We start from the raw sequence: 25,449 nt of genomic DNA on the forward strand, positions 1-25,449 counted from the left end.
TTTCTTTGTTCTAACCATCTTTGTGGCTAATTTTCTGGGGCAATTTTGTTTTCAGGTGCTAGCTGTACACTTTTTTGGCCATTTACATTCTTTACTGGGAGGTATATTATTAGCGAGCTACCTCGCTTGGCTGGTCCTTATTCTGCCAACAGATCAGCCTCTGCATTTCCAGATCTTTCATGAGAGTTTGCTTTTCATTGGAAGTGTACCTCTTGGACACTTTGTCATTCTTCTCTACCCCAGGCTTCCTTTCTTAGAATCTCTATTTCACTGCCTTCAGCTCTAACTCATTTTCTCGTCCTACTCTATATCTACTTCTCTACTTCCTTATTAATCTCATCCTTTTCAATCCTGGAATTACACCTGTCTATTGTTTTTGGGTCCTCTTGTTGGAGCTTCTCTGATTGCTTTGGTTCTGATGTACAAGTTAATTGAAGCACCCTTTCCCTCATAAGTATCCCTTCTCTTTCTTAGTTCACAGTCCTTCAATTTCTTTCGTTACTGAGAATTTTCCTCTTTCAACTCCTATGCATTGAATTTGTCTAACCGTTTGGTTATTCCATTGTACTTTGCATTACCTCAGTTATATTCTCAACACTTTTTCTGTGTCATTCCATTGCAATTATCTGTTGCTAGTAGTGGTAGGTCTTTTATCATTGGTCCTTCTACCACCAATTTCCTTTAAACAGTAATTTTGTGCACTACCTTTCTATTTTCCAAACAGCCTGTTCCCTGAAAGATTCTTGGTCTCAGCCTTTCTTAGTCATCTGTTGGTTTTTATACATTGCTTTTCTCTTTTCCCAATACCAAGATGTATTTTCATACCCAGTCTTTTTCATTTTGTTCCACTTCTCTGTCTTCCTTATCCATCTCCTTTATCCAATTGAATCTTCATTGGAACTTTGCTCAGTTTCACTCATGCTACATTTGATCTGTTGTCTTCCTTTTTGATGTTTTTCTCTCCTGACTTGGTCTCCTAATGGGACTGTTGTAAGTCTTCAGATTTTCAAAGATAAAACCAGGTGTTTGATTCTCTTTGGCATACACAGAAGATTGTATTGTGTTAAGCCCATTGTATTAAAAAACAACAACACTCTTCTGATTTGTTCCATCCTCCTTAGTTTCTGTGTTTAGTGTTGTTCTTATATCTGTCTTCTGGGTGTTTCTCATACCCCCTTCTACCACACTTCTTTTTCCTTCTCCCTGACCCATTCTTTCTTCTTTGGCCTTTAACTTTGTGGAGGTAAACTTTACTTATCTCTTCCATTGCCTTCTCCCGTTTATATACTATTGGGCTGTCCAGACCCAAGTTGATCCCAATGTCCTTTTGGATAGTTCTGCATATTTTATCACAGACCACTTATATTAAGGGTCCCCACCATCTTCTATTTTTATTCTGAGACTCCAGTTTATATGAAATGTTTTTCTTTTCACTTTTCAGGATGGGCCCATTGACTTCCTGTTGAAATATTCATCTTGGGATGTTGATGCTTGCATTCTATTCATCATTCTTTCGATTCAATTCCATCTTTTCTTTGCTTTTCCAGATTGGCATTGGGATGTTTCTTCACCCAGTCATCTCTGTATCTTCTGTTTTATCTCCTGACAATTTTTGGTTTCCACAGGTTTACATTTTTCTCTGTTTCCTCATCATCTTTTAGTAGAATGTGAACCATTTTCCTTTCATTTAGTAGGATCCCAGGATTTATGTGACAAAAATCTTCATTGAATCATAATAATAAAAAGCAATTTTATATGTGCCTACTGTGAGATGTGGTGTTCCACAAGATCATTTGAGGTTTCCTTATGGTCAGTGTATTTCTACACGTATCATATTTTTTTGTTTCATCCAGAAATATCAGGGAAAAAGCCAGTACCAAAGGAGTGTTTCTGCCTATGTTTCTGTTTTTTTTAGTGTTTCTAGTAAAAGACATTTTCAAACTGAAGAACCAATGAAATTTTTGGTACTTTCTAAAGAGACTCTCTTTCACAATTTCTCTCCAATCTCCCTCTCCCCAGTTGAGTGGATTACAGAAGACACTTGTCACTTACCAGTTCCTAGTTGCTGTGGTAGTAGGTCATGGAGACTTTTCATCAATTGGGATCTGATTGCTGGACTAGGACAATGAGTTCAATTACAGTCAGAAGTGGGGCTGTGGTGACAGTGTATTTTTTTTTTTTTTTTATGGTAAAGTTGAGATGAATGCTGTTACAGTTTTCTAGTACATCTCAAACTTAATTTACTACTGCAGCTAGCAAGGGACCCATAAAGACTGATGGTTGAGTAGAGGTTTACAAATATATTCATACTATAACAACATAACATGGTACCCTCCTCCTTCTGCTGGTGTGGGATCCTTAGAGACTGATGGTAGAGTTCAGGTAAACACACTGTATGTACTAGTGATGTGTATCTCGCATACTCTACTCTTTCAGCTGGCAAGGAATCCCTAGAGTTCTGGTTGAGGTGGTGATTATGGATATTTTTCTCAAGTGCCCTTCTTCCACAGCTAAGCTGTCAGATGTGATTGTAGAGGAGATGAGCATACAATAAATATAAAATGTGTGGTTTTAATGATCCTCAACCTGACTACACATATTGACTATCCAACATCTTGTGTGCAAGTACTATAATGGCCTGCACTAATTCTGCCTGCAAATGACACAAATCTAGTTTATTTGCTTCTCTTCTTATGTAAACAAAGAATATATCCTAGATGAGACAAGGTCTGGTCTCTCATGGATGTTTCTTATTAGGTGTATTGCCCCATAGGTTTCCTCTTGACACTTTCTGAAGGGGGATCATGTAGGTAATCTTTGTACCAGTCGTCTCTCTATCACCTCGCTGCAGGATTTTAGTTCTACAGTATATTCATTTCAGAAGCTATCATATGCCTTACTTAAAAATGTATTTCCAGTAGATACCTCTTCACACATTCCTACCCATCATCCCACTTCCAGTGCACACTTGTTACTTGCCTCTTTGAAAAATGAAGATTCATGAGTGCATAGGTAAAAGGGAATTAGTGTGCATAGAGGTGGGTTGTCCTCTTATAGATAAAGGGCTTTTTCTGCATGATAATGTGATCTTACAGTGGTGCAAGTTCATGTGAAATTAAGTAGGAATTTTTACAAGGCTAGTTGCAACTTTTTGGCAGAGTGTATAAGGAGCTGAGGAACACAGCTAAACAGTGTGGAAGTGATTATCGAAAATGCATTTTCAGGTAAGGAAAATTTTAACTTTTTTTACGCTCTTGCAGAAGGTCATAGTTTTGAATTGCATGATATACATTTAGAATGTATTCAAGATTTTAATTTCATTAGAAATATTCTTCTCTTTCCAGTTTTCTGTCAGGAATGATTACTTTTATCATTGTGTTTTGTTCCCTGATGATACTGGTTGTTGGTGCATTACTTTTACTACTTCAGTTTTGGATACAACAAAAAGTGAAAAAAGCAGTTTGTGAGAAGAAAAATGATGATAAACAGTTATGTGTTGGATTTTTTCATCCTTACTGCAATGCTGGTGGTGGTGGTGAGAGAGTGTTATGGACTGCAATAAAAGCTCTTCAGATGAAGTAAGTATTATTAATTTAATGTTACTTTCACAATACTAGCATAAAATGTAGCCATGAAATATAATGCTTTTATTTAAAGAAATGGAGAATTCTGTTTTTACTTATTAAAAACACCTAAAACCCAACCATACCAAAAGAACATGAAAATTGAGAGATTCCTTATGCTTCCCATTTTTAAAAATGTGATCAGTTTAGATACATGAATGTCTTAATTTCCTCCAGTATTTTCCTCTAAACTATGGTTGTGATTGGAATATCTTAAAAGATCCAATATTATTTTAATATTTCTCTTGTAGAAGATTGCTCATTGGTACAACTGATGGTTGTTAAGGACTAAAATTGGATTTCAATACCTTAACAACCACTTAACAACAACAATCAATCATTTCTGGAGATATTATTTTCTTGGCACTTGTATATAATGTTAAAATCTAATCTATATATAAAAGCCAGTGTGTGTGTGTTATGTTGTACATAATTTCTTGAAATAGGAGGAATCATAAAAGCTAAAATGTGTTTATCCAGTTAGAATAGCTTGATTACTGTTTGCCCATCATGATCTTAGTGATGGGTACAAGGGAGCTATGTAGTTAGTGTTGGTAAGATAAGCTTAAAGTAAAGACATAGTTGTGATCTCTTGGCCATTAGCATAAAATTTATCATTTATCATGAAAGTAAGAATATCAATTCAGTTTTAAACTTAAATCATTTCTTAGTTAAGCTCTTTTGTTTTATCATTAATGTTTTTAATAAAAAGAAGCATCTTCAGTCAACAGAGGTCCTAAGTTAAGAAATCAACAAATATTTTTCCAGTTTTGTTGTCTCTAAATTTCATTTAATACTTTCAGGATATAAGCCATCAATAACATTAGGTTTTTCTTTTTTTACTAAGTGACATGACATAGAACTTATTGTTGAAACACTGTGTTTACCAGTAATTATTCTATGAATATCTCACAAATTTCTTTTATAAATAATATTAATTTTGATTGGAACTTACCAATGCTCAACTGTCTCGACTGCACTGTTCTGCTTCTTTGTTGGTGAAACTTATTTTCACAAAATTTAATTATTTCAATTAGCTATGTAATTGAGGTTAGGGTACACTATGAGGTGGTGGTAATAGTATTTTGCTCCATGATTTTTTACTGGCTATACATTACTAATAAATGAATAAAACAGTGTTAAAATTGTTACATGGTTAAAAATATTTCTATTTCTTCTGTATGGGCTCTACATGTATTGATCCTTATTACCTGATAATGACATTGTAAATAGGTAGAGTCCACATTTAGTTATTTTTCACTACCTTTTTAGCTCATATAAACATAATACATTTTCAGCCAAATTTCATGTTTTCAGATAAGGTAAGAGATTATTTCTTAAATAAGTGTTTAAACTTTATACCTAAAATGTTAATATTATACATTAAAGTTGAGTTGTTTATTGTTTCATTTATTTACCTTTTGAAACTAGTTTTATAAATTGAAAAATGTAACATTTAACATCCTGTAAAATATTAGAGGAGAGACATAGCAATTAAAAACAAAATTGGTTGACATAGAAACTAATATAGGTTTCACTTTTCTTGAAGGTATTCTTATGTTGAGTGCATTGTCTACACTGGGGACACTGATGCTACTTCTGAAGAAATTTTGTCTCAGGTTGAAGCACGATTCAATATTCAGTTAACAAAGCCTGTTGAGTTTGTGTTTTTGACTCGACGTCGATGGGTAGAAGCAAGCATGTACCCTTATTTTACTCTTCTGGGGCAAAGTTTAGGATCCATGTATTTAGCATTTGAAGCTCTTTTTATGTTTGTACCTGATGTGTATATTGACAGCATGGGATATGCTTTTACTCTTCCTTTATTCAAATATTTTGGTGGTTGCAGAATAGCTTGTTATGTACATTATCCCATGATTAGCACTGATATGCTGGAAAGAGTCTCACACCAACTGGAAGCACACAACAATAGATTCTTTATCTCCAGAAGTCCTCTTTTGTCTGCATTTAAACTTCGATATTACCAAATGTTTGCATCTTTGTATGGACTTGTTGGCCGATGTTCAGACATTGTTCTTGTTAATTCTAGTTGGACTCAAGGACACATTCTTTCTCTGTGGAACTTACCATCCATCACTTTTCTTGTATATCCACCATGTGATGTCAAGGAATTAAAAAATATTTCATTAGAAAAAAATAGCATTAAGTCAGATTGTTTGAAAATCATATCTATAGGCCAGTTTAGACCAGAAAAAGACCATCCCCTTCAGATTAAGGCTTTCAATGAGTTCCTAAAAAGATCTGAACAGACAATACAGCCAATGAAATTAGTAATAGTTGGAAGTTGTCGCAATAAAGAAGATGAAGAGAGAGTAAATCAGTTACAAGACCTTTGTTATAGTTTAGACATTGTACAAAATGTGGAATTTAAAATTAACATTTCATATTCTGATTTATTGTTGGAGATGAAAGAGGCAGTAATTGGCCTACACACAATGTGGAATGAGCACTTTGGAATAGGTAAGATCAGAATCCTTATTTCATGGTAATCCATTAAGAAGTACATTAAGTATAAAATCTCCAATTTTCATTTAATTTATTTCTTTTTTTCTTTTAATTTGCACCAGAAAGTACAGAAGCTTTATCTCATAAAAAAACATACTTGACTTTCCTGGATATTTTTTCACATTTAGTTCTCTAATTGATTATTACAACCTACAATTAGGTGTAAAATATGGTCTCAGTATAACCTAAGTTTACAAAGCTATTCAACAAAAAACTCAGTTTTGACCAAAATGTTTGCTCATGTCTTTATAAAAAGTGACACGAGCCATTAGTCTGAAATTTCACATTTTCAGCTAAAAGTAAAGTTTAACGGCTTTTAGTGAGTTTTTTGTCATCCAAGTTAGAGACAGCTGAATTACAGTAGTGTAGCTATAGTTTGAAAGCACGTGCAGATACATAAATATTGGTTAGCTCATGTGGCCTAGAATAACAGTTTCTAGCTCAAGTTTTCAAAAGAATCATACAGGTAGATGGTTATTATTCATTACTCCTAACCAACTTTTAAGCAAAAATTGACTAAATAAATCTTGTGAAATTCTCTTAATTAAAGATCATTTAGCATCTTGTTGTGTTATTTTAAGCAATTAACATAATGATGCTTAGTGTGGTTGTACTGAGAGCATGTGGGTGATGATAAGAAACTGTAAATGCAGTTTCCATGGCACTGCTATAAAGGAAGGTATTTACACTGTTTTAGAGAGGAAAAGCTTCCATTATATTTTGTAAAGCATCTAGTTGTTTCTGTGAATTATAGATCTGTTTCAAACAAGAGAGTTGTGACCCTAAAGCTAATATTGGTTACTATCAAGTGTCACTTTCTTCTTTACAGTGGTGTTGGTATGTATTGACAAAAAGTCATATCTAATAAAAAAAAACCTTAATTGGGTGAAGAAAAAAAGTTTTACCCACCATCATGCTTCAAGTTCATAATTGGAAAGCCATAATATTAATTTTAAACAATCTTCAACCAATTCTTTAAAAACTTCAATTTATGTGTTAAAGCTTTGTCATTATTGACACAACTACAACATTCATGTTTAACTTTGAATTTGCTTATTTGTATGAAATGAAGAAATTCAAGAGTGATTCTTTTAAAACATGCTCTATAAAGCTGCTATATCAGAAACACAGATAAGCATAATTGATGTGTTGTATTTTAAAAGTATGAAATTATTAAACTTTTAAATAACAATTATTACATTAGTTATTGCATTTTGAACAAGGGTACATTTAAAAGTGAAAATATATTGCAGTTATCTTACCATATATAGCACACAAATTTAATAAACATTTTTGTGTGTGTATTCTAGACAGCAAGCTGCCTGGCTGTGATTTTAATAACCTACTGTCTCAATATTTAATGCCACATTCAGGTACTTTGAGTAAAACTTTACTGCAGGGTTAACCATTTTACTGTGGCTGGGATGTGTATTTTCAGATGCACTCAGAAATGCAAGTCCTAACTACAGTGCATGGGTTAATACTTGATTTATAATCAGCTAAATCTAATTACTGTAATATTCAGTAATATGATCTAATAAGTTACTAACCATGATAAAGACTGGCATCCAATTGCCATAATTTACTAAAAACATATAAAGAAGTTTTTACTGGTACCACCTGGTCTTGTAAGCCCTACACAAATACAAGACCTAAACAAAAATCCCTTTTTTATTTTCTATTTGAATTTGCAGTAAATATAAACTTTTTTCCTACACATGCTTATATAATAGTTATTTCATTTGTTATTTTTTCAATCAAAATTATGAAAGAAGGTAGAGTCAAAGTTTTAAGGGTGTAATAATATTTTACACTTTGTTCACTTTGGTAAACAGTTAAACTTTTAAGGCAGAATAATTGAATGTATGGTTTATTGTTTTTCTGTAAAGTTAGAATCTGCTTATATCAGAACCAATTGGAAACAAACCTTGAATTTATTTATTTTTTCTGACTCCTTGCTAAAACTGTTGGAACAGAGCATTGGAAAAGAGCTTTATTTAATATACTGTACTTCGCAGCATTGATATGCACCCCCATTTGCTAAATTTTAAAGAAAAAGATAAACATAAGAATAAGGTTTCAGCACTTCCATCAATCTTACCAAGATGTTTCATGGATTGATTAGTGACTTAGAGTTTATAAATCCTCTTGCCTACTTCTCACTTTTTGTTAGCTATATGCTTATTATTATCTACCTTTGAAAGTGTGTATCTTATATTACCACTGAGGAAGAAAAAAAGAGTGCTGATATTACAGCACCATATGTAGAGTGACCAGTTCTTGTTTATTTATTTGTTATTTAATAATAAGTAACTTACACATTTCATTCTGGGTCGTATAGAGGAGCCTGGATTACTGTCTAGTATCGAAATGCTTCCTCTGGTCTTAGATTTAGGCCTATGAGCAACATAGGCCTAAGGCCTGGAAGATTCAGGGTGAAATTTTGAAACTTGTTTTTGGGAAAAAATAGCACCTTCAATGCCAGTAAATATGGTATGTGTTTTATTTTTTATTTCCTTTGTTATTATTCATTAAATGAACAACAGTTAATAATAGTTGAATGTAATCTACAGTCTGTTAAAGGTGAGAAATATTGGAATCATATTGTCATTATAAAAGATCTTTTTGGACATGTTTTGTTTTACATCTTGGTGAATGAATTTCCATTTCTCTTTCCAGCTACTATTTTTATTTAATACATATGCACCATATCTATATATATAGCTTGATCTTTAAGAAAAAAAAAACTATGATTTTTTTTTTGTATTTTCCACATTGTTTGCAGAAAGTAAAGTTATGATTAACACTAGATATTATTTGATGATGCTGATAGTTTATCCATAGTTTTTGGGCTTGGGATGGCTAGGTTGCTGGGGTGTTTGACAAAGGTTAATGAGCAAAAGATCAGATTTTAAAACAAGAGTTAATTACATTATGTTTAAAACATATCCTTGTTTCATATTTTTTTAAAAAATGTTATTATTATGTATTTGATTTGAAAGAAAAATTTGTCTGTAATATACTACTGTCAAGTAAGCATATTATTTTCAATACAGTACCTTACTTTTAATATAATAGCTTTCCTAGATTTGTGCTGCCCTCTGTATGGAAATGTTTTCACTTGCTGCTAGCTGTAAGATATCCACCTAAATTTGTGGTAATACATGGAAATACTGTGCTATAGCATATAAATGAGCAAACAACAACCTTCTACTAACAGGAGTATGACACACTCTTCTAATGCAGTTTACTGCCCCTATACTGAAGCATACAATCATAATTTCTTCTTTGGCACTCATTTGTGCAACACATTTAAATTTTTTGCTTATTCCAGTGAGTTATACTTCACATCATGGCATCACATTTGGTGTTTTCTTTACTTAGTTTGTGGAAGAGTTTTGGTTATTTTTCCTTTCCACATTATGAACTGTTCAGTTAATACCGCTCCATCTGGATTTACACGATCATGATCCTACTAGAAAAATTACTATAATGGCATTGAGCTTCTATCTCTTTGAAGCAGCTGTTGGCTGTAATGTGTCAGAATTTAGTGTCATACTTGTAGTGTGGTACATCTGATCTGGGACTGATATTCTTTCCCCTGGAGTATCAGTTCAATAGGATGACAATTTTAATAGCCTTTTTCTTTCCCCCTAATTTTGCTGCACCCTTTCAGTCCAATGCTATTGATTTATCATGTACTTCCATGATATGACGTCTCAGGTTTGTTATGTTTTTGCACTTTCTCTTATGGTTTTTGATCTTCTTCATTCCCTGCTTCATTCTGGACCAGCTTCTGATTATTTTGTTTCCTCCTTTCCCAGATAATTTTACACATGCTGATCAGTTCCTCCTCCTCATCTTCATGCTGCTTCCAATATGCCTCACACCCTTGTTTAGTGGGCACTACTGCCTAACTTATTATAGGTCTGAGTTTCTTTTTCTTGACACTTAGATTTTGGACCCTCTGTGTGGATTCCCGTACATGGTAAGAGGGCCTCCTAGGGAAGGTGCTGTTCTTTCAGTTTACCTCTTTTGGGATCTAAACATCCACCTATATGTTTGCTGTGCATGTTGATCCATAAAGGTACAAAACGATTCTTCATTCCTGTCCTCAGTTGTTGGAATCCTCTGTCAACAACAAAGACCTGCCAAAACGACCCAGGGCAGGATTCATGGAGGTTGATAAACCTCCCTCGAAAAAAGACAGTAAAGAAAAAAGACATTCATCGTAAACAGAAGGGTTCCCCACCCAAATCGCTTCCACACACAAATAAAAATGGCCACCTTGATACAATGGAACTGTCAAGGTTTACATTCGAATCTGAATGACATCAAAACTGATTGCTTCCTACCATCCTCTATGTCTTTCCTTACAAGAACCGTTTCTGAAACCTGCCAATACAGTCACCTTTTGGCAGTTTCCTTTGTACAGAAATGACAGACTGTATGTTGGACAAGTGCATGAAGGGGTGGCACTGTTGATTAATCGACATGTGCCCACCCTGTCTGCCACTCAACGCACTCTTGAAGGCCATAGCCATCCATGTTTCCTTCGGTCGTACCATCACTGTTTTTTCTCTCTACCTGTCACCTGGAGGGACCTATGATCAAACAGACCTTGATGCTCTCATTAAACAGTTGCTGTCTCCCTTTTTAATCCTGGGGGACTTTAATGGACATTATCCCCTCTGGAGAAGTGATGATATTGATAGGAGGGGTTGCTTTGTAGACCATATGCTCTCTGTTCACAACCTTTCTCATTTCAATATTGGCTCTTCTACTTATTTTCATGCACCTAGTCAGTCCTTTGGCTCTACACTGCGGCTTTCTGTACTTCCCCAGTTCACAGCTTATACATAGGGTCTCATGAACCTTCTTTGCACTTCCTCCATTTGCAACTGTCTATACTATGTGCTTCGAAACATCGTTCCTTATCAGAGCATTCCACCTGGAGTTGTGTTTTTCTTCCTTGGTGGGCCATACTTTTTCAGAACAGATGATCTGCCATTGCTCCTTTTGGCCTTCGAATCCAGGTGCAGTTGGATGAATTGGGTCTGTCCTTGAATAACATTACTGTATCCACTGGTCACCCATCCCACCATGGCTTTTTACAGTCCCCAGATTACTATCCTTAAGTAATCTGAGAAGAGCAAACACTCCCGATTGGAAATGCTGTCTGTTATTTGCTGAATATTTTTTGACCATCCTTCCATTTCTATTTATACAGTTGGTTTGAAATTAGGTGACTGTATGGGCTCTGCCATGGTTTGTTGTAGTTCGGTGGTTGCACTCAGAATCCCCTCTACAGCTTCTGTGTTCACTGCTGAACTGTATGCTATTTTTCTTGCCCTGGATCATGTAGAAGCTAAGCAGTACTCAAACTGTACTATTTATACTGACTCGTTTAGCTCTCTGCTGGCCCTGGAATTACATCATGTTAGTCCCTGTTCTCACCAATATTCAAAACCAACTGGCCCATTTCTCTTTAACGTTTACTTTTATCCAGTTTTTTTGGATACCGGATCACATTGGTATTCGTGGGAACGAGCTCACCAACACTACAGCTAAATCTATCTGCTCTGGCATTATCACCACTGTGCCTCTTCCATACATGGACTATGGTTCTGTATTCAAGACTTGGCTCTATGTCAGCTGGTAGTTATCTTGGAGTGAGCAACATGAAAACAAGCTTTTCCAAATAAAACCCTATATTGGACTTTTTTTTTAAAAGCCATTAATCTTTTTAATGTCATTTACATTTTTTAATTTATACATTAGACCTTTTTTAATGTTGATTCTCTTTTAAGAATCATAGTCCATCTTGTTTGATTTGAAATTAGAAATTGGCTGTGACATCAAATAACTTAAAACCATGACTGGAAAAGCCAACTTCAGGTGACTAATGCTGCTGTTTGAACAACCTGTTAATCATCCTCGCAAGTTATTATTAACATTTTGCTACAAGTCTTTTAAAACTTTTATTACTTTACTTTTTGAAAATGGCCATAATATGAAATAACTCAGAACCAGGACTGGAAAGGTCAACTTCAGGTGACTGATGATAGTTTTTGTGCTTACCTGTTAATCTTCCTGGCTAGTTATGATAATTACAATTAGGCTACAGAAAGCCCTTTACAATTTGTATTACTGTAGTTTTTCTCGTACTGTTGTAGACTAGATGTAAACATTAGTTTTATGCTATTTATATTGTTTTTTAAACTTTGTTTTGTTTTACTTTAAATTCCTTTTATGAATATTACTAAATTTACTTTAATTTAAATTTCTTATTGGATGTTTGGAGCAGATAGCCTAGCTGCTTTGTGCCACAAAACACCAAACCAACCAACCAACCTTAGACTTTGGAGTGACTTATTCAGGCTTGGAAATCCTTCTTGTTATCTTTCTTTTGCTAGCCCAATTCTCATTTCTTTGTCTGACTTTCACTACTCTCCTATGTTATCTTTTATATATTCACCTACTTTGTGAGACAATCCATCATTTCCTTGAGGGATTTTTAGCAGCAGATACTCATTCTTTTTTCTACATTGACACATTTGTTTCCTTTGGTGTTGTCTCTTCATACCTACGTGGCTGCTTTATTTTTGTAATCTTTTGGGCAGGCAGGGATGAATTATTTTCTCAGGTGCATATGCTTTATATCCAATATACTTTCATCTGGCTCCTTTTTTCTGTCTGGTTGTTTTTAGGATGTCCCTGATTTGCTGGAGTCCCATATGGTGCTACATGGCAACACTTCTCCATTTCTTCTTTGGCCTTGTAGCCTTCACAGTCCTATTCCTGTTTCTCATTCTCTAGCTTTCTCTCTTCCCCTGTTCTCTCTTCCCAGGATACTGTTCTTATCTTTCACTACTCTCACTGTTATATTTCACAATGTCAGGATTGTTAGTGATTATTTCTCAGGTTTAAGCATGGCAGGAAGTTTTTTTTGCTTATTTTGGCTCCTATTTGCAACCAGTTGTTGGGTTCTTTCAGTGTTATTGGAGGGACTGGGTCTTTGTTTTCCTCTCTCTTGTTTCATGTTTCTTTCCCTATTCTTCAAGATCCAGTTTTTTGCTAGAAGCAGTTTTGGATCTCATGCAGAAAGATTCTATTGGAGAAGCATTTCTTCCTTCTTGTTTTTATTCTCATTTGTTTGCCATCCATAAGAAGATGGTATTGACACCCTGTAATCATTCTTTGAAGTCTCAGTTACTTCAAGTTATTTCCAACAGAGTGGTTCCTCAGCCATAAAATATTCAAGTGGTTTCAGCTATTATGTTAATGGAGGTAAGGTATCATATCAGAAATTGGAATTTTTTAATACTGAAAATGCATATCCAATAGATATTTCTGACACTTCCCACTGATCCTCCCCACTTAAAGTGTAATGTTTTTGCCTACTCTCAAAATTATGATTACATATTTCAATACAGATGGAGTCAGGTGCACTAGAAGGGTGTGATGTAGTTCTTTTCATAATAGGCTGTTAAATGCACATTTGCATGCTACAGTGAAAACACTGAATTTAGGGGAGCTTCAAGGTTAGTGGCAATCAAAAAATTGCACATATGGAGAGCAGTTCAAATCAAGTACAGTTATTACATGACCAGATATAAATATATATTGGAAATTTATTTTTATTGTTAGAAAATATTAACTTCTTTGTGGGGTCCAACCCTAACACACCACTTTGGCCTTGAATTCCTGTAATTCCTGTAAATTTTGGGACAGTCAGCTGGTCCACTCGGGCTAGGGTCAACCAAGTGCCAGTGTTGGATGTTCTCAACAGTTGTTGTGGACATTATATCTGATGCTGGTGTTTGGGTATAGTGCTCACAAAACCCTGGCGTTGCTGCAGTGTACTTGTTTGACATTGTAGTGGGCCCAGCATGGTCAAGTGGGTTAAGGCGTTCGACTCGTAATCTGAGAGTTGCGGGTTCGAATCCCGGTTGTACCAAACATGCTCGCCCATTTTAGCCGTGAGGGCGTCACAAAGTGACGGTCAATTCCACTATTCGTTGGTAAAAGAGTAGCCCAAGAGTTGGCAGTGGGTGGTGATGACTAGCTGCTTTCCCTCTAGTCCTACACTGCTAAATTAGGGATGGCTAGCACAGATAGCCCTCGAGTAGCTTTGTGCGAAATTAAAAAACAAAACAAACAAACCAGACGTTGTAGTGTGTCCCCTCGTAGGGCTTTATGGTGGGTGGAGTCAGTGGGCACTGAAATTTCCCTTTCTTTATTTTGGATACTCCAATTAAAAATCTTAATAAAATAGTGAAGAAACAGACTTGCTGGCTCTCCAAAGTCAGTAATAAAGCTTCGATCTGGTGACATACTGGTGGAAACATCCACATATTAACACAGTGAACTCCTGTTGCATTCAAAGGCAATTGGGGATATACCTAAAGAGGTTACACCTCATGCTACTTTGAATTCATCAAGAGCAGTCATTGCTAAGAGGGATTTGAAGAACATCCCAGAGTCGGAGATTCTCGCTGGTTTCTCCACCCATGGAGTTTCTGCTGTGAGGCGTATTTTTACTTGCAAAGATGGAATTATTGTGCAGACTAGTGTCCTCATTCTGACATTTACGTCACCACGTCCGCCTGCCACCATCAAGGCGGGTTATCTTAACTGCAGAGTATGGCCATAGATTCCAAACCCTCTCCTATGTTTCCAGTGTGAATGGTTTAGTCACTCAAAGATGCCATGACGTGGTTTTTCGACGTGTGCTCGTTGCAGTGTGAAGAACCATGATACCTATGAGTGTGAAACAGACGCTTATTGCATCAATTGCAATGGCTCTCACCCATCTTACTTTCGTTTTTGCCCTAAATGGTTGGAAGAAAAAGAGGTGCAGCATTTGAAAACGATTCATAACATTACCTAGTCTGAGGCACGAAAATTGCTGTTCACCACCTCTTCTCGGACGTGTGCTGCTGAACTTCATTCCACAGCTACTGTGGGAGTGCAGACAGATATCTCTGTGCCTCTTAAATAATCGTTCTCCAAACAAATGAAAAGCCTTTTGACCTCCATGGTTAAAAAAGTTGATGAATCAACTTCAACACTTATCTCTGTCACTTATATACAATCCACCAAACCCCAAGATCCAGTTCCTTTGGTTTCATGTACAGGCATTTCCTTGGATTCATCTTCCTCTCACTCCAAGATGCAAAATAATCATTCGTTCATGACCCAAGTCTCTGGAATCCTGTTCCAACAGACCTGCCCAACTGACCCAGGGCAGGATTCATGGAGGTCGATAGACTTCCCTCGAATAAGGAAAGTAAGGAAAAAGACGTGGTCGTAAATAGAAGGGTTATTTGCCCAATTCGCCAACACGTAAATAAAACTGTCCATCTTATACAATGGAACTGTCAAGGTTTACGTTGTAATCTGGATGACATCAAAACTGATTGCTTCCTACCATCCTGTTTGTCTCTCCTTACAGTGTGATGGACAAGTGCATGGAGGGATGGCACTGTTGGTTGATCAGCATGTGCCCACCCTGTCTTTGCCACTCGACATACCCTTGGAGGCTGTGGCAAACCATGTTTCCTTGGATCATACCATCACTATCACTGTTTGTTCTCTCTATCTGTCACCTATAGAGACATATGATTAATCAGACTTTAATGCTCTCATTGAACAGTTGCCGTCTCCCTTTTTCATCCTGGGGGACTTTAACGGACATCATCCCCTTTGGGGAAGTGCTGGTATTGATAGGAGTCCCCACTCTGAAGAACGTATGCTCTCTGATCACAACCTTTCTCTTTTCAGTACTGGTTCTTCTTCTTATTTCTATGTGTATAGTCAGTCCTTCACTGCTATTGATCTCTCAGTATGCTCCCCTTCATTATTTTCCCATTTTTCATGGAGGGTTGACAATAATCCACGAGGCAGTGAAAGACTGGACGTGGTCGATGCCACCCAACCCACATACCCCGGTGGAAGCTGGATCAGGCAAACTGGCCCTCTTCACTGCTCTTGTAGAACTTGGTCCAGGCATTGTCTGTAAGCCATCAATAGACGACTGTGTGGCAGAAGTAACTGACTGTATTATACAAGCAGCTGCTCAATGTATTCCTAAAACCTCGACACGTTTTCCACTATATCCTCGTCCATGGTGGAATTCTGCATGTCACATGGCATGGAAGGCTCATAAACGAGCCTGGTATACTTTCTGTAGATACCCCACACTTTCGAACTGCATTGCTTTCCAGTGGGACCGTGCACATGCGCAATGGGTAAGACATCAAAGCCAGAAGGAATCTTGGATTAAGTTCACAACCAGCATATCTTCTACCACCAGTTCCAAAGTCATTTGGGTCAATATTCGAAAGGTCAGTGTGCAAATATCACGCTGTCCACCTCTCGATCTTGCTCTCTTATGGCCAGGAAGTAACTGATACCCAGAGCATCGCCGATACTCTAGGTGAAAGCTTTTGCTGAGTATCTAGCACTTCTGCCTCTTCTTCCACATTCTTGGCCATCAAGACTCGGGCAGAGCAATCACCTCTTTCCTTTCGAGCTGATTGTCTTTATGACTATAATCGTCCCTTTACACTGGTGGAACTCAAAATGGCCCTTCAATGGTCTGGCAGTACATTGGTTGGACCTGATGATATACACTATGAGATGTTGTGCCATCTATCTCCTGCTTCTCTTGCCATCCTTCTGGCTGTTTTTAACTGGATCTGGAAGGAGAATGTTTTTCTTGATGCCTGGCGCCAGGCTATTGAACTATCTTTAAGCATGGGAAGGATCCCAAGATTCCTTCAAATTACTGTCCAATTGCTCTTACGAGCTGTCTCTGTAAGATCTTATAGAGGATTGTTATTGCTCGTCTTGTTTGGTTCCTCAAATCAAACAACCTCCTCTCGCCCACCCAGTGTGGGTTCTAATGACAGTGCTCCACCATGGACCACCTGAATCGACTTAAATCATTAATCAGAGAAGCCTTTATTGTTTTGTTTTACCTTAATTTCCTTTTATGAATTTTACTGAATTTACTTTTACCGTTTTACCCGACGTTTGGTGCAGATAGCCTAGCTGCTTTGTGCCCAAAAACTAAATGAACCAACCAACCAACCATGTCAATCATTGTCACCTCTTTACCAGTATGAGCATAGCATACTCATGCGATGCATGTGACTCCCTCCATGCACCTTTACTGTACTGTCACTTTTCGATTGGCAATGTGTCAGTTTGGACATGCTATTCTTTTTATTTATTGTAAGATGTTCAACGTTGTTTTTCTTATGAAGTGGTTATTTTTCAGCTTAATTTGATTTATTGAACCAGATTCTTGTATTCGTATTTGTCAGTTAATTCAAGTAGTTTTATTTTTTGCACTCGTGTTTAGTTGAAATTTTATGTTCAATGCATTCGAAACATGGCCTTACCACTAGGAGAATAGTTTTATCTCGGTACCTAGTTGCAGGTGACCTGATGATTTTTTATTCTTTGGTTTTCCTTCCTCCTTTGATTTTGAAATATTTGCTTACACTTTGCTTTCGTAATTACGTGAGGAGATGCATGGTCTCTGGTAGTTGGGACCTTACAAGTTGTGATACCATATTGGCTTTGGACCAGTTCCTTCTACTTCTCTTAGGGATTTTCATATTGTCCCAGTTCTGGGATGTTTTATATTGACACTTGTCACTGATTGACAAGGGTCCATCAACATTCCACTTTTACAACTATCGTATCCCATTTATTTCTGTTGGAGCCTCATATGCCCCCATTCATTCTCCACCTGTGGTTTCTCCTTTCTCCATATCACTCACTTCTTATCGAGATTTGTGATCTACCAATGTTTACCAGAAGTGGTTTAAGTATTGTTTTTGCAGCAGACAGTTTTACTTCTTCCACATTCTTCAACGGAATTTTATTCCCGTCTTTTTCGTTGCCCCCAAGGAATGAGGGAGTGGTGGCTGGCAATCAAGTTATCTTGCTTCAACATCATTTTACTATGCCCATTTACTACTTAGTCTTTTCTCACCTTTGGATGACAGTTTTCTCCTGGGTTATGGGTGACATCAAGGTATGTCTCCAAATTTATATACTTATACAACTGTCACCTCAATAATTCCCTTGTCTTTGGTTTGTCCATCTCAAGGTAGTTTAACAAGTTTTGGGCTTTTCCCTCGCACTTGTATCAGCAACTTAATGCTTTTTGAAGTTATCCAGACTTTTGCATGGCATCACCATGCCCAGGAACTATGATTTCATTATTACATGGATGGCTGACTTATTCTGGCTCACTTCCACCAGAAATTGGCCAATCATACTCGGGAGCTACTTGTCTTGCATGGGATTGAAGAAGTCTTTCTTTAGAGGCACTAAATGTTTTGTCCATTTTGACACTAATATCATTGGAGTACTACCTTCTTTACAACTTAGTTCACCACTCTCTCTCGCGTGAAACACTTACTGCTCACAATATATCTTTTTTGAGGATGTTGTTTTTCATAACATCATTGGTCCTCTCTCATGCCCATATGAGATCTCTTAAGTGGGTGTTTCATGCTTGGTGGAATTTGGATTAGGAACCTTTTCTTCCCCCATTTCCCTTCTTTCTTCCATATGATACTATTTGCATTGGTGGTTGTACTAAGCCCGTGTGTTTTCTTGTGTGCCACTTTGACGTCTGAGTCCATCTACATTTTTTCATGGAGACAGTTCTTTGGGGATGGAGAGTAGTGAGTAATCCCTGGGGAATTTTGAGCTATTGACCTGCAGGTGAAAGCCATCTGCACATCACTGCTCTCTAACTTCTATCCATACATCGTGCATACGTCATTTCTTTCTTCTCGCCCGACGTTGTCTGGAAATACTCCCTTCAGACAGTTCTATGGTGGTAACACATGTCGCTCATGTAAGTGGCACTAAGTTCAGAGATCTATGTTTCTGGATGTTGGAGCTCATGTTCTGGAAACATATTACATTCATCTTTTTACATGTTATATGGAGGCTGCTTTCAATCTGGTCACAACTCGTCTTTCATGCTCCCATCAGATGTATCTCATGGAATGAGCATTACATCCCCTCGTTTTTCAGGAACTTTAACATCAGTAGGATTCTCTCCATGAGGATGTCTTTGCTATGGGTCTCAACACTAAATTGCCTCTATTTTGGTCACATTTACCTCCTCTACTGTCACTGGCAGTCAATGCTTTCAACCTGGATTGGTAACATACATAATTTTATATGTACCCATCCATCACATTAGTTTATCAGGTGATTTCTCTTGTCCATTCTTCTCGTTGTAGAGTCTAACTGATTGATTTCTATTTTTTGACCACCTCAGTCTTGGTTTTCAAGGTTGCAATGACTTCTCCCTTACAGTCCCTCCTACACTTCCTCTCTTCTTTAAACTTACTTGCATTTCCTGTGTTTCAACTTTCGTTAGACTATCTGGTTTCACACGTTGAGTCACTTCCTTGTTAGCTGGTTCCATCTGGGCATTTTACATAGATGTGTATCTACACAAAGAAAACAAATTCCACAATTGGTATACTACCAGGGGATTTTTCTCTGACAAGTCTAGCTCCTCTATTATGGGTCGTTGGTTTCCTTGCTCTTTAGGTGTCAGAGGCTATTTGTCTAATTTCTTTCATTTGCCTATACCATAAGGTTTTAACTTTCCCTGTTCTTATCTTACTCGTGCCTTCCTTTTAAATACTTCTCCCTTGCATCCTACCCATCTGGATTGGGTCATTCATGTGGTCCAAAATTTCCGTGATTTTATTCTGTTTAAACCAATTCCATGTTTCATCCTTTCCTTTTCTAGCCTGTGGATGTCAGTGGCTGGATTTGATTGTCATTGACGTTTTACAAGTTTTTGCCCTGTTTTCGTTTTATGCAGATAATTTTTTTTCTCCTGAAGACCTCAGCAGCTCAGGTGGACCATTCCTCATTTCCTCCTTCCTTTTATTTCCCATATTTGCCCTCGACTTGGTTAGTTCTTATTCTCACTTTCTTTTTTCAGGGACCTTTATCCACTTTTTGTCACGTAGATTCCTCTCTGTGGTGAGTGGCGTCTGACCAGGTTTGTATAACTCTAAATCTGTAAAGCCAGTTCGGCTTTATCTTCCTTAGCTTTACAAAGCACACTGTTTCTATAGGACGTTTCACGTTGCTTCTAGGTAAATAAAGGCACAATTTGTGCTTCATAAAAATGCCTGTTCTGGGTCGTAACACCCATGAAGTTTACCTGTAAAGTGGAAGGAGAATGCTACTCACCCGTGTCATACCTCATCTTAATAAATTGATATGGTCTGCTTTTCAACATATGGTTTCATGGTAATCCATTGCAAAGTCTCAGGTGATGGTGCTCCTCTGGACTCTTGAAAACGTTCTCAACCACTTTTATTTTAGTGGAGTATGAGAGTTCTTACCACTTACTGAATGGGTTCCATTCAATGGAAAGTAGGGTGATGGTATTCTGCTGGCGTAGATGATGTAATATCCACCAATTTGCCATAATCAATATAACAGAGTGAAAGGTCAGAATGCAGTTCACCCTTTCAATACTTTTGCACCAGGTTTTAGATTTTGAGTGAACCAATCAACAAAAGTCCTTACACTGGTTTTAGGATGTCAGTTTTCTTCCCTTGATTTTTCCCATCTGTCTTGTAAATCACAGCAGTGGTATGTGGGATTACTCTCGTTCTGTTTTTGGCTATCCCTCATTCTGTCTTCCTATGGGAATGCTATTTGCACTTTGGATGGTCCTGACCTATTTTACAATTGGGACAGTTGATTGCATGAAAGACATATTTTGACACTGGATGTTAAGTTCCCAAATTGATAGTTCACAGTTAAGTCCTTGTGCCATACCTGGGAATTAGAGTGGCTTTTAATTTCCTAATTTTTGGGTTTGAGATAAAGATATGATCCTCATTCTTCTCGCAGATATCAGTACCCTGTGAAGAGGCTTTGGATGTTGTTGACTTACCGAGCATGCTTTGGTGTGGCTCAAGCCACTCTACACCCAAGGGTGTATCTTTATCTACTTTTCTCATCGTTGGATTGAGTTACAATACCTTTTTCTGGCTAAGATCACTTTCCTATCACTTTCTGCTCCATTTAGATGTGCTCCTTTAATTTTCCTATACGCATTTTATCATGTTGGTGTTGTGTATACGTGGTCAGAAGTGGTCCGATCTGATTCTGTTATCTGTATTATGCTTCTATGAGTATGTCTGTTCTTCCCTCACATTGTTCCCTCCTCCTAATCAATGTGGGATTCTAACTAATCTTGTGAGAGGAAGTAAGTACCGTATTATTAGTTATTTTTCTAGGTTGAAAATTTATTTTTGATGTGTACTTCCAATCCTTCATTCCCACACTCTTCTGGTGCTTCCGTTTTCTGCTACACTTCGATTGATAATTTGGTAGAGGCTCTTAGAGGGAGTGATATTCCTCTCGTAAGTGTACTATGTTCCTGGTGGGGAAACAGGTGATGCATGATGATTTACATGAGAGACACGTTGAAATCACTTGTTTCCAATAATGGTGGGTGGGGGGACTAGAAAGCATGTGACATGTATAAAGAAACGTTCACATATAGAAAGCAGTGATTAATAAGAATAACTAATCTTGAGAGAGGAGAGAAGTACCTATCGGAAATACATTTTCATTATGGGAAAATTATAACTTTAATACAAAGCTACACAATGAATTATCTGTGCTGTGTCCATCTTGGGAAAACAAACAATGGATTTATTGCTGTAAACCTGCACACTGGTTACCCATGGGGGAGAGTATTATAAATCTACAAACACAAAGGTGATATATGTATTCTGTACTTTAAGTTGTTTATTGTTTTTCACGGCTGTTGAAACTACTTCCTTTTTTTCTTTTACCAACAGGTGTGGTTGAGTGTATGGCTGCTGGGTTAATTACAATTGCCCATAATTCAGGAGGACCTAAGCTAGACATTGTTGTGGAATATAATGGAAAACCAACGGGTTTCCTTGCACATGATGAAAAGACTTACGCAGATGCATTTGATACAGTCATAAAGTTAACAAAGGAAGAACAGTTGCAGATAAGAAAGAATGCTCGTGCCTCTGTCAGTAGGTTCTCTGAAGAGGAGTTTCAGTCATCATTCTTGTCAGCAATTGAACACTTAATTCGTCCAAAGTCGAAGAAAGATTAAATGTGGTTGGACTTGTCTGAAACTTTATTCCATGGACATTTGTCTAAACTTCTTTATCAAGTTATGCATATCTTAGATATGTTTAAACATTTATGAGAGATTGCTATAGTGTACAAAAAAATAAAGTGTATGCTCTGGCAATTACTTCCATTTCATTAATACCGAGAACAAGCATTATGGCTGTTTGATGTTTTACCGCTGTCTCAGAGGGGTTAAAAAACTATATATATATAGTTGAACAACATATATATTATTGCATTCAAAGTATGTGTGTAAAAATGGATGGTATGGATAGAGAAAGTTCTATGTAGAGGAGCGAACAACGTTTTGACCTTCTTTGGTCATCGTCAGGTTCACAAAGAAAGAAAGAGGTAATTGACCAACAGCTGACCACATGTTTGAAGGCGATTGTGTAGTTGAGTGTAGGAATGTGGAGGGTGTGCTTAGATCTTTGATTATATATTAATATAGGTATAAAGGTGTTATTTTGTATTGGTTTATTTTGGGCTTGAGTTGTTGTATAAGTAAGTCTTCTTTAATTTTGCTTTTATGTTTGTTTCTTTATTTAGTATTTGGGTGTTTTCTATGGTTATGTTGTGTTTATTTGATTTGCAGTGTTCAAAAACGAGTGAAGGTGACTTTTTGTGTTCTGTGAATCTGGTTTCCATTTTTCTACTTGTTTGTCCAGTATAGAAGTCGTGGCAGTTATCACATTGTTTTTTTATAAATAATGTTGGTGTTTTGTTTGCCAGTATAGATCTCAGTTTTGTGCCTGGTTTTTAAATAAATTTGGTACTAACTGGAATGCCATATTTTGTTACTAGTTTTTGCCAAATGTTGGTTACTTTTATGCTGATGCCGGGAATATATGGTATGCAGCAGCATTTGGTTTCGTGATTTTTTAAATCGTGGAGTATATCTACTTTTGTTGGGTTATTTTGCTTTTTGTTTAGGTGTGTACGTATAATGTTTTCTACGGTTTGTGGAAGAAACTTCTTGATGTTTATGAAGTATTGTTTTATTGTGTCTAATTCGTCGTTAATTTTATCTGGTGAGCATGGTTTTATGGCTGTATTTATTTGATTTCTTAGTCGGTTGAGTTTTTGTTTTGTTTCATGTGCTAACTCCCAAGGAATATATAGTCCAGTATGGGTGATTTTTCAGTGGATTTCTGTTTTAAATTGTGTATCGGTTCTTGTAATTTTGAGGTTAAGAAATGATATTTGGTTGCTTTTTTTCCTGTTCACACGTGAAGTTAATGTTGGGATGAATAGCGTTAATGTGATTGAAAAAAATTAAGTGTGTGTTATGTAGATGTAAATCCCGCAATCGTATCGTCTGAATATCTGTACCAGTATAGTGGTGGATGTAATGTGTTAATTGCTTGTGTTTCAACCTGTGTCATACACATATTGGCTAGAACTGCTGATACTGGGTTGCCCATGCTTAGGTCATTTGTTTGTATATAGTTGTGGTTGTTGAACATGAAGTTTGTCTTCATCGTGGTGAATTCCATGAGGGATGCTAACTGGTTGCTGGGAATGTCTATTGATGGGTTAGGGTCTCGGATATAGAGTTCTAAAGCTATCTTGTTGGCTTCAGCGGTTGGGACTTCTGTATAGAGGGATATGACATCGAAACTGGTCATTTAGGTCATTTAATTATAATCTTGGTAAATCCATAGCATGGGTATTCTCCAAATATGTAACATCAACCAGCTCATTCATCAAAGACTCTTAATTTCAAATCAAAATCAACTTAATCATAAAGTCTTAACAAAGCCTGCAAGATAGCTTTGTAAGATAGTCAGTTACCTCTTTCTTTTTTTGTGAGTCTGACGATGACAGAAGGTCGAAACGTTGTTCACTCCTCTACATGGAGCTTTCTCTATCCATACCAGCCATTTTTACATATATAATTTTCTATACAAGTGGGTTTTCTCGTCATCACGGATTATTGCATTCAAAATTTATTGTAAGAACGTTCACAAATAATGATTTTGCGTGTGATAGCGAAACTTTTCATAAGCGCTATACAAAACACGTCTGTTTGAAAAAACAAACATTAAAACTGTTTATCGGAAAGGTTATATGTTCGAAATTTAGGCCTTCACTGAAACTCATTCAAAATATCATTATCTTATAATTCAATATAAACTAAAACAATCATTGTTATATATGTTTATAGGAAAGTATACTCAATTTAGAAATAACTGAAAATTAGTAAAAATTTGTTTTAGGCAGAAAGAAATGTGATGTCATTCCCAAATATATATATATGTTGTACTGTTTAGCTCAGTTGACAATTTTCAATGTTCAGTTTTTGCAAATGGTTGTAGGTCATTTGTAAATTTAATTGTATTTCAATTTGGATGTATATGTTCACTAAACATTCACATTTTCATTCCCAGGTGGTTAAGCACTCGATTCGTAATCTGAGGGTCGCTGGTTCGAAGCCCAGTCACACCAAACATGCTCGCTCTTTCATCTGTGGAGGCGTTAAAAAGTGACGACCAATCTCACTATTCGTTTATAAAAGAGTAGCTGAAGAGTTGGCCGTGGGTGATGATGACTATCTGCCTTCCCTCTAGTCTCACACTGCTAAATTAGGGACGGCTAGCGCAGATATAGCTCTCGTGTGGCTTTGCGCGAAATTCAAAACAAACGAAACTATTCATATTTTATATATATGTTAATTATTAACGTACTTTAACACATAAATAGGGGCATTTTTCTAGATAGCAGAATTATGGAACTGATGATAGTGTGCAACCATAAGATTATTCATGGTTAAAAACACCAATGATGATGTAAACTGATTTAAGACAAAATTCTTATTCACATCTGTATAACTTACAGATAAATATTAAACGAAAAAGTTTCGCTACAATAAAAGAAATAAAAATATCAAATGTGGTTTGTGGTCATCAACCGAATTGATTGAAAGAAACTCGGTACTTGGAAGGAACCATCTTTATGATTAATAAGTATTTATTTTTACTGATTCTGGTGTAATGTATGAATATAGCTACTGGTAAAATACAAAAATGCAGGATAAATTAAGACGATAAAATTATTTGTAGCTTCTATTTCCGTTATCATTCAAGAAAAAAAAGAGTTAAGATCA

At 36.6% G+C, this 25,449-nt stretch overlaps 1 protein-coding gene across 5 annotated transcripts in view; it reads left to right on the plus strand.

Moving 5' to 3' along the window:
• The window catches only part of Alg11 (ALG11 alpha-1,2-mannosyltransferase), a 36,981-nt gene extending 11,750 nt beyond the window's left edge, over nt 1-25,231 (plus strand). For 2 of the 5 annotated variants that reach the window (XM_076506686.1, XM_076506685.1), the window contains 3 exons: nt 3,345-3,578; nt 5,173-6,104; nt 24,734-25,231. In XM_076506686.1, the coding sequence (XP_076362801.1) occupies nt 3,345-3,578; nt 5,173-6,104; nt 24,734-24,741 (1,174 nt within the window). In that variant the 3' untranslated portion in view covers nt 24,742-25,231. Of the gene's footprint in view, nt 1-3,344; nt 3,579-5,172; nt 6,105-8,490; nt 8,643-22,033; nt 22,465-24,733 lie in introns of those variants that run through there. The other 3 variants (XM_076506684.1, XM_076506683.1, XR_013029449.1) reach the window with 2 other exon arrangements.
• Nucleotides 25,232-25,449: the final 218 nt, after the last annotated feature.

The sequence above is a fragment of the Tachypleus tridentatus genome, chromosome 6, assembly GCF_004210375.1.
Source record: "Tachypleus tridentatus isolate NWPU-2018 chromosome 6, ASM421037v1, whole genome shotgun sequence".
NCBI lineage: Eukaryota > Metazoa > Arthropoda > Merostomata > Xiphosura > Limulidae > Tachypleus > Tachypleus tridentatus.